At 44.9% G+C, this 12864-nt stretch overlaps 1 protein-coding gene across 1 annotated transcript in view; it reads left to right on the top strand.

The window, feature by feature from the left end:
- Window positions 1–241: 241 nt before the first annotated feature.
- Window positions 242–12864, top strand: part of Ppp3r1 (protein phosphatase 3 regulatory subunit B, alpha) — a 43989-nt gene continuing 31366 nt past the window's right edge. Inside the window, exon 1 of the mRNA XM_057772227.1 lies at window positions 242–602. Coding sequence (XP_057628210.1) covers window positions 600–602 — 3 coding nt within the window. The 5' untranslated portion in view covers window positions 242–599. The remainder of the gene's footprint in view (window positions 603–12864) is intronic.

Genomic DNA, 12864 nt, shown 5'->3' with positions numbered 1-12864 from the left:
CTACAGTGCGGTCTTGCCCGTGACTCGCCATAGTGCCACAGTATCCAAAAGACAGGCGCAATCTCGTACCATTTCCAGCTAATCGCTCCATTTCTTCCTCCCAGGAGCCTTCCTACGGCCCGCCCTCCTCCAGTCTCATCACAGGAAGCGCGCCTCTGCCGACGTCAAGACGTCTGCCTCCGCCCCGGCGCACCGTACGCAGCAGGCGCTGGGGGTCGGGGGCGGGGGGGTAGCGCGTCGCTCTGGGCGCACTCCGGTTGGAGAGCGTGGGCACGGCCGGGAGCGGGTTCCCGGATGTCGGCCTCCCGCAAGTCCCGCCCCGCCCCGCCCCGCGCTCGCTCCGCCCTCTGCGCGCCCTGTTCCGTGCCTTGAGGTTGCGGTCAGCAGCGAGCCGCTGCAGCGAGTCGGGGCCGTCCGTGTGCGTGCGTGAGGCTGCAACCCTCTCCACCCTCCGACGCCTCTCCGGCCCGGACTCCGCCCGTCTCGCTCCGGGTCCAGACCCCGTTGCACCCCAGCCGGCGCCGGACAACCAGCCGCCGTCGCCGCGTCCCGCGGAACCCACAGCCGCCGCCCGCCGCCAGCGCCGCCCGCCGAGCAAGATGGTGAGACCTGGGCTCCCGGGTCGGGCGAGGGAGGGCCCGGCGCGTTCTTCTCGGGAGAAAAGAACTGCGGATGCCGGACTCGAGGTCCACGGCCGCCTGTGCGCCCCCGGGCCCTGCGCGCTCCCGGGCCTCTGCAAACTGCAAGGCCTTTGCAAGCCCCCCCAGCTCCGGCTCGCCTCCGGGCCTCCGCGCGCCCCCGCCCCCCTGCAAGTGCTGGACGTCTCCGCGTCCCGAGCCTTGCCGCCCCCACCCTCCGGCGACCCGGAGGCCTCCGAGCGCCCCAATCCTCGCCGCCCCCGGGCCTCCGATCACCAACAGCGCCGCAGCCCCCGGGCTCTTAAGCCTGTGGGCCTCCGCGCAACCCCGACCCACCGTCTCGCTCGGCCTTTGCTGAACCCCTGCGCCTTGGGTCTGCCCCCTCCTTCTCCTCCTCCACGTGGAGCCCACTTTCCACCCCCAGATTTCGGTTTCCAGGTTGGGGGTTCCGAAATCCTGTGCAAATGATAGTGTGCGGCAAATGGCGCTTTATGTAAGACCCACTTCTCCAGAGTTGTGCTTCCTCCCACTCACTCTGCATTTTCCAGCAATGAGCCTTGGCAGGAATCCTTCCACTTTCTTGCCTTCGTTCGTTTTCGTATTTATCTCTCTGCTCTATGCAACTTAGGGGGCTTTCTTTCGCGACTGCTTTTCTCTGCATTGGTGGACCTGAAAGGGCCAGCGTATATATTCGTTGAGACACGGAGCATCTCGGCCCTAGAGAAATACTTATACTGTTAATGTCTTAGTGTATATTTTTTTATTATTGATTTTGTTACCTTTGTTCGTCCGGTGCTTGGGGCAGTCGTTTTCGAACCATGGCGATTTAAATTTTCCTTTGCTTACTTTCACATTAATCCCTAGGTGGAATTCACCATGTAGTGTTTCTGGCTGACGCTAGGGGTGTGCCTCCTGCCTGTCACCAACAGCCAAGAAATCTATGACGCCTTTAGCTTGTTACCTTACTGGTTCTGTAGCTCGGCTTGGCCCTTGTTTCCTCTTTGCAATCAAGAATTGTGTTCGCAGAAGAACGTAGCCGCACTGCACGAATGCGTCAGTTATCCAAACACGACATTGGATTGTAACACTTTGTGTAAAAGTCTTTGAATACTTAAAAGCATTTCAGACTGACTTGGGGCTCTTTCCCCTTTTAGTTGTACAATATGGTCCCTTTTATGTAAGATTTAAATGATTCAAATGTTGGTCAGAGAAGAAATTTTTTATTGCCATTGAAAATCAGTTAGGGGGTCGAGATGAGAGAAACTGAAATTAAAATAGTCAAGTAAGGGCCAGCTTTTACTTAAAGTGTAGGGCTTATTGGCATCGTTAAGACCCATGTTAGGAGCAGCTTCAATGACTGGTATTTGGGTATGTAGAAGAATTTTTTTTTCTTAATTTGGGAAGCTGTTTAGATGACTTGGGGCTTTGAAGGTTACAAAACTTAGGCTTTTCCAGGCCCTTATAGGACATTTAGAAAGATCATATCTGTTCATAATACAGTTGTCGTAGTTTGAAGTTAGGAATTTCTCTTTATATATATATTTGGTTTGAGTCTGTATTTCTTTCTGTAGCCTAGGCTGACCAGCAGCTCTTGGCTGGCCTGCTTCAGAATTCTTGTCTCTTGAGTTGTATACCATCACCCTATGGCAGAGTAGCAGACAAGAAGGGAAGAGAGGATCTATGTACAATAGGGATTCTCATCTGTGTTTCTGAGACCAGCAGGGCTGGTCATCGGGAAGCTTGGTGTGTGCGACCCTAGGCCAGCCTGGCAAGGAGCCATGAACTTTAGTTATTATAGGTCTTCAGGTAATCGTGATGCTAACATTTGAGAGCCGCTGCTTAGAGACTGTTACTTATCTAAATTGTAGTTGAGTCTGATAATCTACTTAGCACTAACAATGTAAACGTTGAAGAAATGATTCTTATCTATAAGCAGAGTCAAAGTGGGTAAACCGATGGTGGTTATGGAGTATGGTGTGTGCTTTCAACAAACTTAGGGTGCTGTAAGAGTGATGGGGGGCAAGTAACTCAGAGTAGGGTGGGAGTCATTAGCTTCTTGCAGAATTGTCTTAAAGGGACTAACGGTCAGTTGTGGGGAGGGGGCACTCCATAGGAAGCTATGTTCACAGTCATGAAGTCATGAACAAACGAGACCGGTCAGATATAGGAAGTGCAGATAGACCCTAACATTGGTTTCTCTCAGAATTTTTTAATTTTATAGGAGCATGGCGTGTTCAGTAGATACCATACTTTTATTAAGCATACATTAAACTGTTAACAGTTATTCACTTCATAGATAATATTCAACAAATTACACTAGACATCCACTTTATTTTAAAATAGACTTTGTGGTTTTGCTTGGCTGTACGCAGGCTAGGTTGGGTCACAGTGTTCAATAGATTAGATTGTTGAATGTGTTTGAGATTTATGATACTTTCACCTTATGCGCAGTAGGTTTATAAGTCAGTTAACTCCATGGAAAGTTGAGAAACAGCTGTGTTGAGCATGGCTGTAGAGTAAGGGAGGGGAGAAATGGGAGAAAAATTATACTAGATCTTTAGAGGTACGTCCTCTTAAATGCATTTTAAACCATTGCTTTTAAGAACGTAAGTTGTAACTCTTTAAGTGCATTGCTAGTTTGCTTGCACTTAAGTCTATTTGAGGGTGTCAGGTCCCCTGAAGCTGAAGTTATAAACGGTTGTGAGCTGCTATTGTAGGTGCTGGGAATTGAACCCAGGTCCTCTGGAAGAGCAGCTAGTGCTTTTAACCTCTGAACCATCTCTCCAGCCCTAGAATGACATTTTTAAAGGAGGGATTACTTCCTAGTTATTTGGTTATTTTAATAAGTTATTCTAGGTTTGGGAATTAAGAAATACATAAAACTGAAGCAGCCACTATGGTGGTCAAAATGGAGGTTGTTGAGAAAAGCCCTCAGTAGAAGCTGCTTTTCCCAGGTAAGAAATGCCCAGTGAGCATAGGTGTGTGCTGCCTGAAAATGCAAGCCTGCCCTTGGAGTTCATCCTGGTGGAAGGAGAGCACCAACGCCGGTGCTGTCCTCTGGCTTCTCATGTGCATGGTGGTGTGCACACACACGCACATGTGTGAGTAAAAATAAACTTTGAAAAGCTAGGACTACCAGGATTCAGCCACGCCGCTCTTGAGTGAGTAATGGCAGAATCTGAGGCAGCGTGTTAGAGATGCTTACGTATGTTTACTCAGCGTTTTTCACAGTAGTCAATATGTTGCTGGCCCGTATGCTCATCAGCCGTACAGTGAGCAACAGAAGTGTGGCATATACACACGGTAACGTTCCACTTGGCCATAAAGGAGGATAGAGTCGTGTTATTTGTAGGGACGTGTGGGTAAAATTGGAGCTTGTCATGTTAAGCTGACAGGTCATTTTAGAGAGGTACGTTTCATACATGGAATAAAGATTTCAATCAGTGACTCCCAGCCTTCCTGCTGCTGCGATCCTTTAATACGGTTCCTCATGTTGTGGTGACTCCCGACCATAAAATTATTTCATTGCTACTTCATTACTGTAGTTTTGCTACTGTTAGCAGTCGTAATGTTAATACCTGATGTGCGACCCCAATGAAAGGGTCAATTGACCCAAAAGGGGTCATGACCCACAGGTTGAGATCCATTGGCTTACATGACTGTGCATACATATAGATGGCATGGGAGTTAGAAGGGAGGCAGCTTGGGAGGAAGAGGATTGATTAAGATGGATGAAATATGTGAGCAAGTATTGCAAAGATATTTCATGCAGCCTAAATAAGTACCAAGTGTAAGATGACACAAAAGTAATTGCAGTAATTCATTTGAGAAGTGTCTTAGGGTTATGACAGCTGTGACGAAACCCCGTGACAAAAGTCATTTTGGGGAGGCTTATACTTCCACACCACCATTCCATCGGAGAAGGAAGTCGGGGCAGGAACTCAAGCAGGGCAAAAGTGTGGGGGCAGGAGCTGATGCAGGGCCATGGAGGAGGAGTACTGCCTACTGGTTTACTCCTTGTGACTTGTCAGCCTGCTTTCATACAGCACCCAGGACCAGCCCAGGAGTGACAATATCAGAATGCACTGGGCCCTCCCACATCTCTCAGTGATTGAGAAAATGTCTAAAGGCTTGCTGATAGTGTCCCATCTATGGAGGCATTTTCTCAGTGGAGAGTCCCTCCTCTCAGGTGACTCCAGCTTTATCAGATTGTCATAAAACAGCACAGGTAAGGACCTGAAAGAATACAGTAATAGTGAGACTGGAAAGGCAGGACTAGATGTATATGCATCTAGGCAGAAGGCAGGGGCTGGGTAGTAGAGAATCCTGCCTTTGTGACTGGGTAGGTGGAATGTCTCAAATTCAAGAACATGTTTGAGTACCTTTTAGGGTTTAGCTCTGTGCTTGGGTTTTATGAGGGTTTTTAGAAACCTGCCCAGATACCTGCTTTTCCTGTAGTGTTATCATTTGGTAATGTTTGTAATATTATGTTGCAGAACTCTAAGTTCTGTAGGACAAAGTGTAAAATACTAAATGCCTGCTGCTTCTATTCTTTCAGTTTCATAATACATAATTTATACCCCCATTACCCTCGCTTATTCCCTTTTCCCTCCCACCAAGCCCCTCTTTATAACAAGCCTCCTTCCCTCCCTCCTTGCCTTGCCTTCCAGTACATGTAATTAGGGTTGCCTGCATAAGCATATGGGGGATACTTACTTGAGCGCAGCCACTTAGCAGTGGCTACAGTACTGAGGAATATGTCTTCCTCTTGCCCATCTACCCTGAACTGCTTATAACTGCTCTGGGAGGGCTAGGGCTTTATATGTTTTCCGTTTGTTAGCACAATCACTAATAAAGATTAGAAGCTTGGCTTGGTTACATATACCTTTAATCCCAGCTCTCAGAAGACAGAGGTAGACAGATCTCTGAGTTCAAGACCAGCCTGTTCTACATAGCAAGTTCTAGGCCACGGGGTTATGTAGAGAGACCTTGTCTCAAAAAGGGGAGAAGGTTTGATGAAAAATAACTTAAAGTGGGTGATGGGGGATACGTAAATTTTATGTGTGATTATAAATTTTTCTTCTCTAATAACAGTAGAATTTCATCTCTCGGTCATGGAGAGTTTAGCAGGGACACTGGTGTATGTTAGCTGAGCCTCTGACTGGCTGCTGCTCTGCCTTTACCACTTTTTCTGCTTCTTATTTCACGTACCTCACTTTGTAAGCTTTCAGTACCCTGATTTCAGTTCCTGAGTTGCAACAGTGCTCAGTAGCCCAGGGTGGCTACTGTGTGTGTCTTCCTGAGGCTGAGTGACTTGTGGAGAAAAGCCTGCTACGGTTCCTGCTGTGTCCGTGTGGTGGGCGGCATCCCGGGAGGGAGTGAGTGTGCAGGCTTGGACCCCGTCTTCCTATAAAGCCTCCAGTCCCGGTACAGGGATCCTGCTCTCATGCTTTGTACTCATGGACTCCTGCTCATGTGCTTTGAAATGTTAACACACTGCTTTGATGGCTAAGTTTCAGCACAAGAGCCTTCTCCAGGGGACATCTGTGCCCTGGCATTCTGCTCCCTTTCCCTAGGCTCACCCTTCTCGTCCTAGAAGCCTTATCTGGTTAGCGTCCTGCCTGCAGAGGTCCAAATCTGGAGTCGTATTTGAATCTGGTGTAAATAAGCACATCAGTCATCCCCAAGCAAGTTAAATTCCTCTCTGAACTGTGAAATTGAGTCACACCCTGCTAGACCCAGTGCTAGGTTCTACAGAATAGGCATGCCCATTCAAGCTTTGCGGCTTCGACATTTCTTCCCAATGGCCTAGTTTATCGCATCAGTTCTGTCCAAATTCCATGAAATCCTAGAACATTTATGTGTTCCTTGTAACAAAGGTGACTGTTGGCTCTGGTTTTGAGTACCTTTTCATGTATGCTTCAGACCTAACCAGGATGGCTTTACCTGGATGCATTTCCTTTTTTTAAGTGTTATTTAAAAGTAACTTAAAAGTGTTACTTTTGTTACTTTTGTTCGTAAGGCTGGGATGTGAGCCATCTGTTGTTGCTGGGAACTGAACTTGGCTCTGGGAGCGTGTAAGGTTGAGCCGTCTTGCCCGCCTATTTTGCATATTTCCACAGCATTGTAGTTAGGACCTCTTAATCACTGAGGAGTTCTGAGCTTTCCTCACAGTGCTCTCCTGAGCCATCACCTACAGTAGTGAGGTTAATCCATTTATGAAGGCAGGCTTCTTAGCTAATACCTCTAAAGTCCTTTATAATACAATGGCAGTTTCAGCCAAAGTTTAGGAAGGATATTCAATCCATAGTATTGTGTTCTACACTGCAGAAGTTTTTCTTAGGTAGTGCTGGTCTAGAATGGTTATGCGTCTCATTTGAATTCTGGCTCTGGTTTTTTCTTTCTTTCTTTCTTCTTCTTTTTTTTTTTTTTTTTTTAGCATTGTGATCCTGAATAAATGTCATAAGTGCATTAGACTTCTACCTAAAATAGGAAATCACTGCTTCCAGTTGAGTCAGTCCACATTGTCTGGAAATCTAGTAGGGAGTCATTTAATATATTTGGCTATTCGTTCCTCTTTATACTGTGTGCCTCTCTGGAAAGTTAAGAGCTGTTTTCTTGTGGCTTCAGTGACTAGTTCTTCTGCTTGTTGTCCTGCTACTCTGACCGTCGTTAGGATTTGTTTTCAGCCTTTGCTCTGAGTTTAGTCCAAGACCCTTTTACATCATGTTCCCATTTTAAAGTGTCATGCATTATAAAGAGAAAAACTTCAGTATAGCCCGAAGATTCCATAGCTCTTTGCTGTTTTTTTTCCCATTAGAGAGGACCACTGTTACATCATGTTCCCATTTTAAAGTGTCATGCATTATAAAGAGAAAAACTTCAGTATAGCCCGAAGACTCCATAGCTCTTTGCTGTTTTTTTTCCCATTAGAGAGGACCACTGTTCAGCGGAAATGGCCTGGTCGTGCTTTCTTTCTCCACTTCCCACATTCTAAGCTATTAGGCAAGTCACTCATGTTCAGTTCACACAGTACTTATTTCTGGAACACAGATTGGCTTAGTACTGTCTGTAGACAAGGAAATGAGTGACAGTGTCAGTATAAAAATTAATCATTTTATGGCCGGTCGGCGGTGGCGCACGCCTTTAATCCCAGCACTCGGGAGGCCGAGGCAAGCGGATCTCTCTGTGAGTTTGAGGCCGGCCTGGTCTATAAGAGCTAGTTCCAGGACAGGCACCAAAGCTACAGAGAAACCTTGTTTCTCAACCCCCCCCCAAATACATAAATGAATAAATAAAATAATCTTTTTTGCCCACTAAGTAGTGGCAGCTGAATCGAGAGTATACTAATATGCATGAAGACAAACTGCCAAAGAATGTGGCGCCATGTCTGGTGCAGAAAAGCACAGTATCCTCTTCACTTAGGCTCCGTTCTGTCTGTCAGAAGAATTGACTGCACACTTCCATAGACGCTACAGAGCTACTCCGTGTTTCTGCACTTAACCTAGATCATCCTCATGTCTCCAGTTGCTCATCTGTGCCTTTACAGAGCTATTGGATTATTATCCACATAATGGTGTGTTTAAGACTTTAGCTATAGAATTAAAGATTTTGAGTGTCTGCACCAAAGTCTACCTTCCTTAGGCCAAGTTTGCACCTTCTGGGACTAACCCAAGTACTACACATGCTAGGCAAGGACTATGACTGAGCTATATCTCTAGCTAACCCATGTCTATCTGTCCTTCCGTCTCCTGCCCTGCCTCTCTCCCCTACTTCCTTGCATTCTGTTTTTTGCGACAGGGTTTCCAGAGATCCACTTGCCTCTGCCTCCCATGTTATTTCCAATGTATAGTCTAATGAACATGAAGTAACACTCGGGAGGCAGAGGCAGGTGGATCTCTGTGAGTTCGAGACCAGCCTGATCTACAAGAGCTAGTTCCAGGACAGGCTCCAAAGCTACAGAGAAACCCTGTCTCGAAAAACCAAAAAAAAGAAAAAAAGGAAGAAGAAGTAAAATGCTTTTAGCGTTTTGGGGAATGGAGTGAAAGGTATTAATATCCTATAATTTAGATCTGTTAAATTCCTCTTAATTCTTTTATCACATCGTATGGTAACAGTTTCCTCTTGTGTATTATTTCTGAAGTCAGTGCAGAGCTTTCACGTTTTTAACCTTTAGTTTCTTCACTTACCATGTCTCCACTAGTTCTCTTTTGGAAAGAAAGTCTGATGTCTTTCTACCTTCAATTAAAAGTTACTGCCGCATCTCCTAGATCTAAACTTTAAACTCCTTTGCATGATATGTATGTCCTGACCCACAGTTTCTTCCTCTTCTGATTCTTTAACCCAGTCAGGCTGTTTCTGAACTATCTCATCCCTTTTCACTTTTTGGTGCTTTGTTTGTAATCTTTTTCCTATCTGATTTGCCTTTCTCCTTGTTTGGTAAATTTTATGCCAGGGTCATTTTGTGAAAAACTACTCAATTCCCCAGACAATTACATAGCCTTCAAGGTGTGTATTAGGTACACTGGGAAAGTGAGCCCCAGAGGAAGGTATTATTGATTCTGAAAGTTAGAGAAGTGTTCTGCTTCCATATTTAAATAGGGAGTTATGTGTAAAATTGCTTTTATTTGTAAGTAGTAGATTTTTTTCAGTTTTTAGGAAACTCAAAATATGAATAGTGATTGCTTTCCTTTTAAACTAATTTTGCTTTTTCTGAACAGTCTAGAAACAATGGTTGAACTGAGAGTATAATTCTAAATTTTTGATTTCATTGAGCAAACACTTGATATTCACTTTACTACATACAGCAAGCATTGCCAGACACAAAGATGGAGTGGGGAGCGGTAGAGATGTTCATAGCATAGAGGAATCAGATGCCTAGAATGAAGAAGTATTAAGTGTGTTATAACAAGTGCTTTTCGGAAGGGGATGTTTCTACTTGCCCAGTTTGAACTTTATTTTGTTACATTGATTCTAGTCACATTACCCATGGAGTGTAAGAGCTGAAAAAAACACTTCATTCTGTTACATAGTTTCTCTGAGTTTCTGGTGATACTCTGTAACATGCCTGTGCTTTAGAGCCTTGGCCTTGGATTTTTTTTCACCCTGTCTTTATAGCTGTAAAATGCCCACTTGATTTACAGGTTTGCGTGCGTGTGTGCGTTTGTGTGTGTGTGTGTGTGTGAAGAGAGTGGTAAGTGTGCTCAGCTAGCTTCTTCCTTTATGTCACCTAGGACACAAGCCTAGGAAACTGACGATGTCACATACTTTGTGTGTGTGGAGGGGTGGTATTTCCAAGTCACTTAATCTAATCAATGTAATTCTTCACAGGTGCTCACCAAAGGCTTGTCTCCTAGGCGATTCAGGCCCTGTCAAATTAACAGTCAACACCAGCATTCAAAGTGTGTGTGTGTGTGTGTGTGTGTGTGTAGCAAAGTGGATATATGTGCACATGTGCAGGCTGGAGGTTGACACTGCATGCTTGCCTGGATTGTTCTCCAGGTTAGCTATCCAGGCCTGGGGTCTCTCAGTAGAAGAGCATAGAGAGCTTCTCTATTGGTCTAGTCAAGCTAGCCAGCTTGCTAGGGATACCCCCCCTTCTCCTCTGCCCCGTCTCTGCCTTCCAGGCACTGGGATTAGAGACTGCTTGCTATGCCCACCAAGTATGTATTAGGAATCTGAACTCCAGCCCTCACGCTGGGGGCAGCGAGAGCTTTTTACTCCCTGAGGCATCTCTTCAGTCCACATAATCTGTTTTATGTCTGCTCAGTACAGTGATTATTAAAGTAGAAAATGTATCCCTTGGGTATTTTTGTTTACAAGTATCAAGGTGGCTTCAACAATAAGGAATGTATTGTTTCACAGAATAAGAAACTCAGAGCCAGAGAGTTATGGGGTGGTTTAACAGTTCGCCACTTTTGATTGCATAAACCGTGTTTCCTAAGCTCTGTCTGTCAGGAGAGGACCCCTACTACCTCAGACACTGACAGAAGTGTGAAGGAAATGATTTCCTCCGCTGTCTTTTGTGTTAGAGAGGTAAATCTTTGCTGCATGTCTCACCGTAGGCTTTTTCCTTATGTCTCTCTTTTCTCCCTGGTTCTTCTACACAAGAAAAAGACCCAGTTCCTTATTCTGAGGGTCCAGTTCTTGTAACATGGTCCTAGCTTGCTTTCTGTCACCAAAGGCTAGGCCTTGAAAGAACTAACAGCTGCCTCTTTAATACTAGATGTTCTGAACGAAGCTCACTGAATACTGGTGAGCTAATGAGTAGTGAAAACTGTCTGGCTTTCAGTGTCTGTATTTCATCTCTCTCTGGCTTTTAGCTGTCCATTCCCATGTGGTCAGCCTCATCATTAAAATACTAGAAACAAAAAGATCAGTGTTAGGGAATATTATTTTAAGGTGTGTTACTTTTGTTTATGCTTTGGAGCATTTGTTTAATGATGCAAAGATGTGTTTGAATAAAACTCACTTGCGGTCAGGAGGCTGAGTCAGCAACTAGCTGAGTAGAAGTGGTAGGGAGGAGCCGGGTGGAGAAGGGTTTTTTAGGAGGGGCGAGGAGGCTGAGGTTGGCTTCTGGGAAAAGACACAAGGAGAGGAGGTGAGCTACTTGCTATTCAGCCTCTCTGGGAAGCAGAATTCCACCTCAACTTTTGAATCTCTTTGAGTTCTTTTTTTTTTTTTTTTTTTTTTTTGGTTTTTCAAGACAGGGTTTCTCTGTGGTTTTGGAGCCTGTCCTGGAACTAGCTCTTGTAGACCAGGCTGGTCTCGAACTCACAGAGATCCGCCTGCCTCTGCCTCCCGAGTGCTGGGATTAAAGGCGTGCGCCACCACGCCCGGCTTCTCTTTGAGTTCTTTAGAGGGACAGAGATTTAGTTAAGTTCCTTTGTAGTTGAAAGAATCAGTGCCTGAGGAACAGAATTCCTTGACCAGGGCTGAGCGGAGTTGAAACTGCAGATTTAGACAGCTGTGGATTAAAAGGCAGCAACAATTTAAAAAAGAGAACAGATCAGTATGACAGGCATGTGAAAAGTTTGGTGGTGGGAGTGTAAATGTTATAGTTGTTTGGGAAACAGTCCATCAGATGCTGAACATAGGATCACTACGTGATCTGCGAATCCCACTTTATGGATGTTATCCTTATGTTCCTTAGCAAAGTGTTCTTATGATGAATCAGTGTTCCATGAATCAGTAAGACAGCTGGGCATGGTGGTGCATGTGTGCAGTCTAAGCGCTTAGGAGGCTGGGCAGCTTTGTTGATTTGTGCCTACTTGATCAAGACTATCTCAGAAAACAAAAAAAAATCAGTATATTTCTTTTTATTGTTGAACAATTTTGTTATATTGGATAGGTCATTTTTTATGTAATTGGTTGGGCCTTCCCTCCTTTGCCTCTCATTCATGTTGTATTGAATAAAAAGCTGGTGATAGGCCTTATTTGGCGTGGGCCATAGTTTGTTGGCTAGTAGTTGGTTCTTTAGTTCATTTTCTTCTAATGCCTTTTACTATCTGCCTTCTGGATATCTCAAGTTTTTCATTCAGAATGTGAGTGCCTACCTTACGGTGTCCTCCTAGCTTCAGCTGTCACTTGGTTATAAGAGCCCCCTGAGCTATAGTGTCCCTTGGCCACCCCGTCTGTTTCAGCTCTTGTAACTATTGGCCAGCGCGGTTTCTCACCACCTGGCCCTTCTACTAGGACTTACTTATTTTTTTTTTTTCTGTTGAAATAGCTTCACGTTCCTCCTGTACAATGTATGTGTGTGTATGTATGTATGTATATATATATATATATATATGCTTTGTTTTGTGATATATTGGCGCAAAGCTGAGATTTTTATTAAAGTTAGCACACAAAGTCTTAAATATAATTATGGCACTTTCAAACTGTTTTAGTGATTTTTCTTTTCTTTCTCCTTCATCTCCCACTCTTCTCTGTTACGCCCTATCCTCCTGTGTCCTCCCCTCCCTGTCCTTTTTCCTCTTTTATATCGCATGCATCCTTTTACTTCCTCTGCCCCCACCACCCAAGGCTTCTCCTCACCTGATTTTACCCTCTCTTGGTCTTTTTTCTAGTATTTATTTTTTAGACTTTTCCCCCATATCCATGTATACTTTGTAGACTAGGATCTTCATATGAGAGATAACATGCCATTTTTCATTCTGAACTTAAATTGCCTTGGTTAGTATTAACTATACTGTTCTGAGCCATCCTTTTGCCTAAGAATACC

The sequence above is a fragment of the Chionomys nivalis genome, chromosome 6, assembly GCF_950005125.1.
Source record: "Chionomys nivalis chromosome 6, mChiNiv1.1, whole genome shotgun sequence".
In the NCBI taxonomy this organism is placed as follows: domain Eukaryota; kingdom Metazoa; phylum Chordata; class Mammalia; order Rodentia; family Cricetidae; genus Chionomys; species Chionomys nivalis.
Note: the sequence above shows the minus strand (reverse complement) of the source record. Positions and strands in the feature narration are given on the sequence as shown.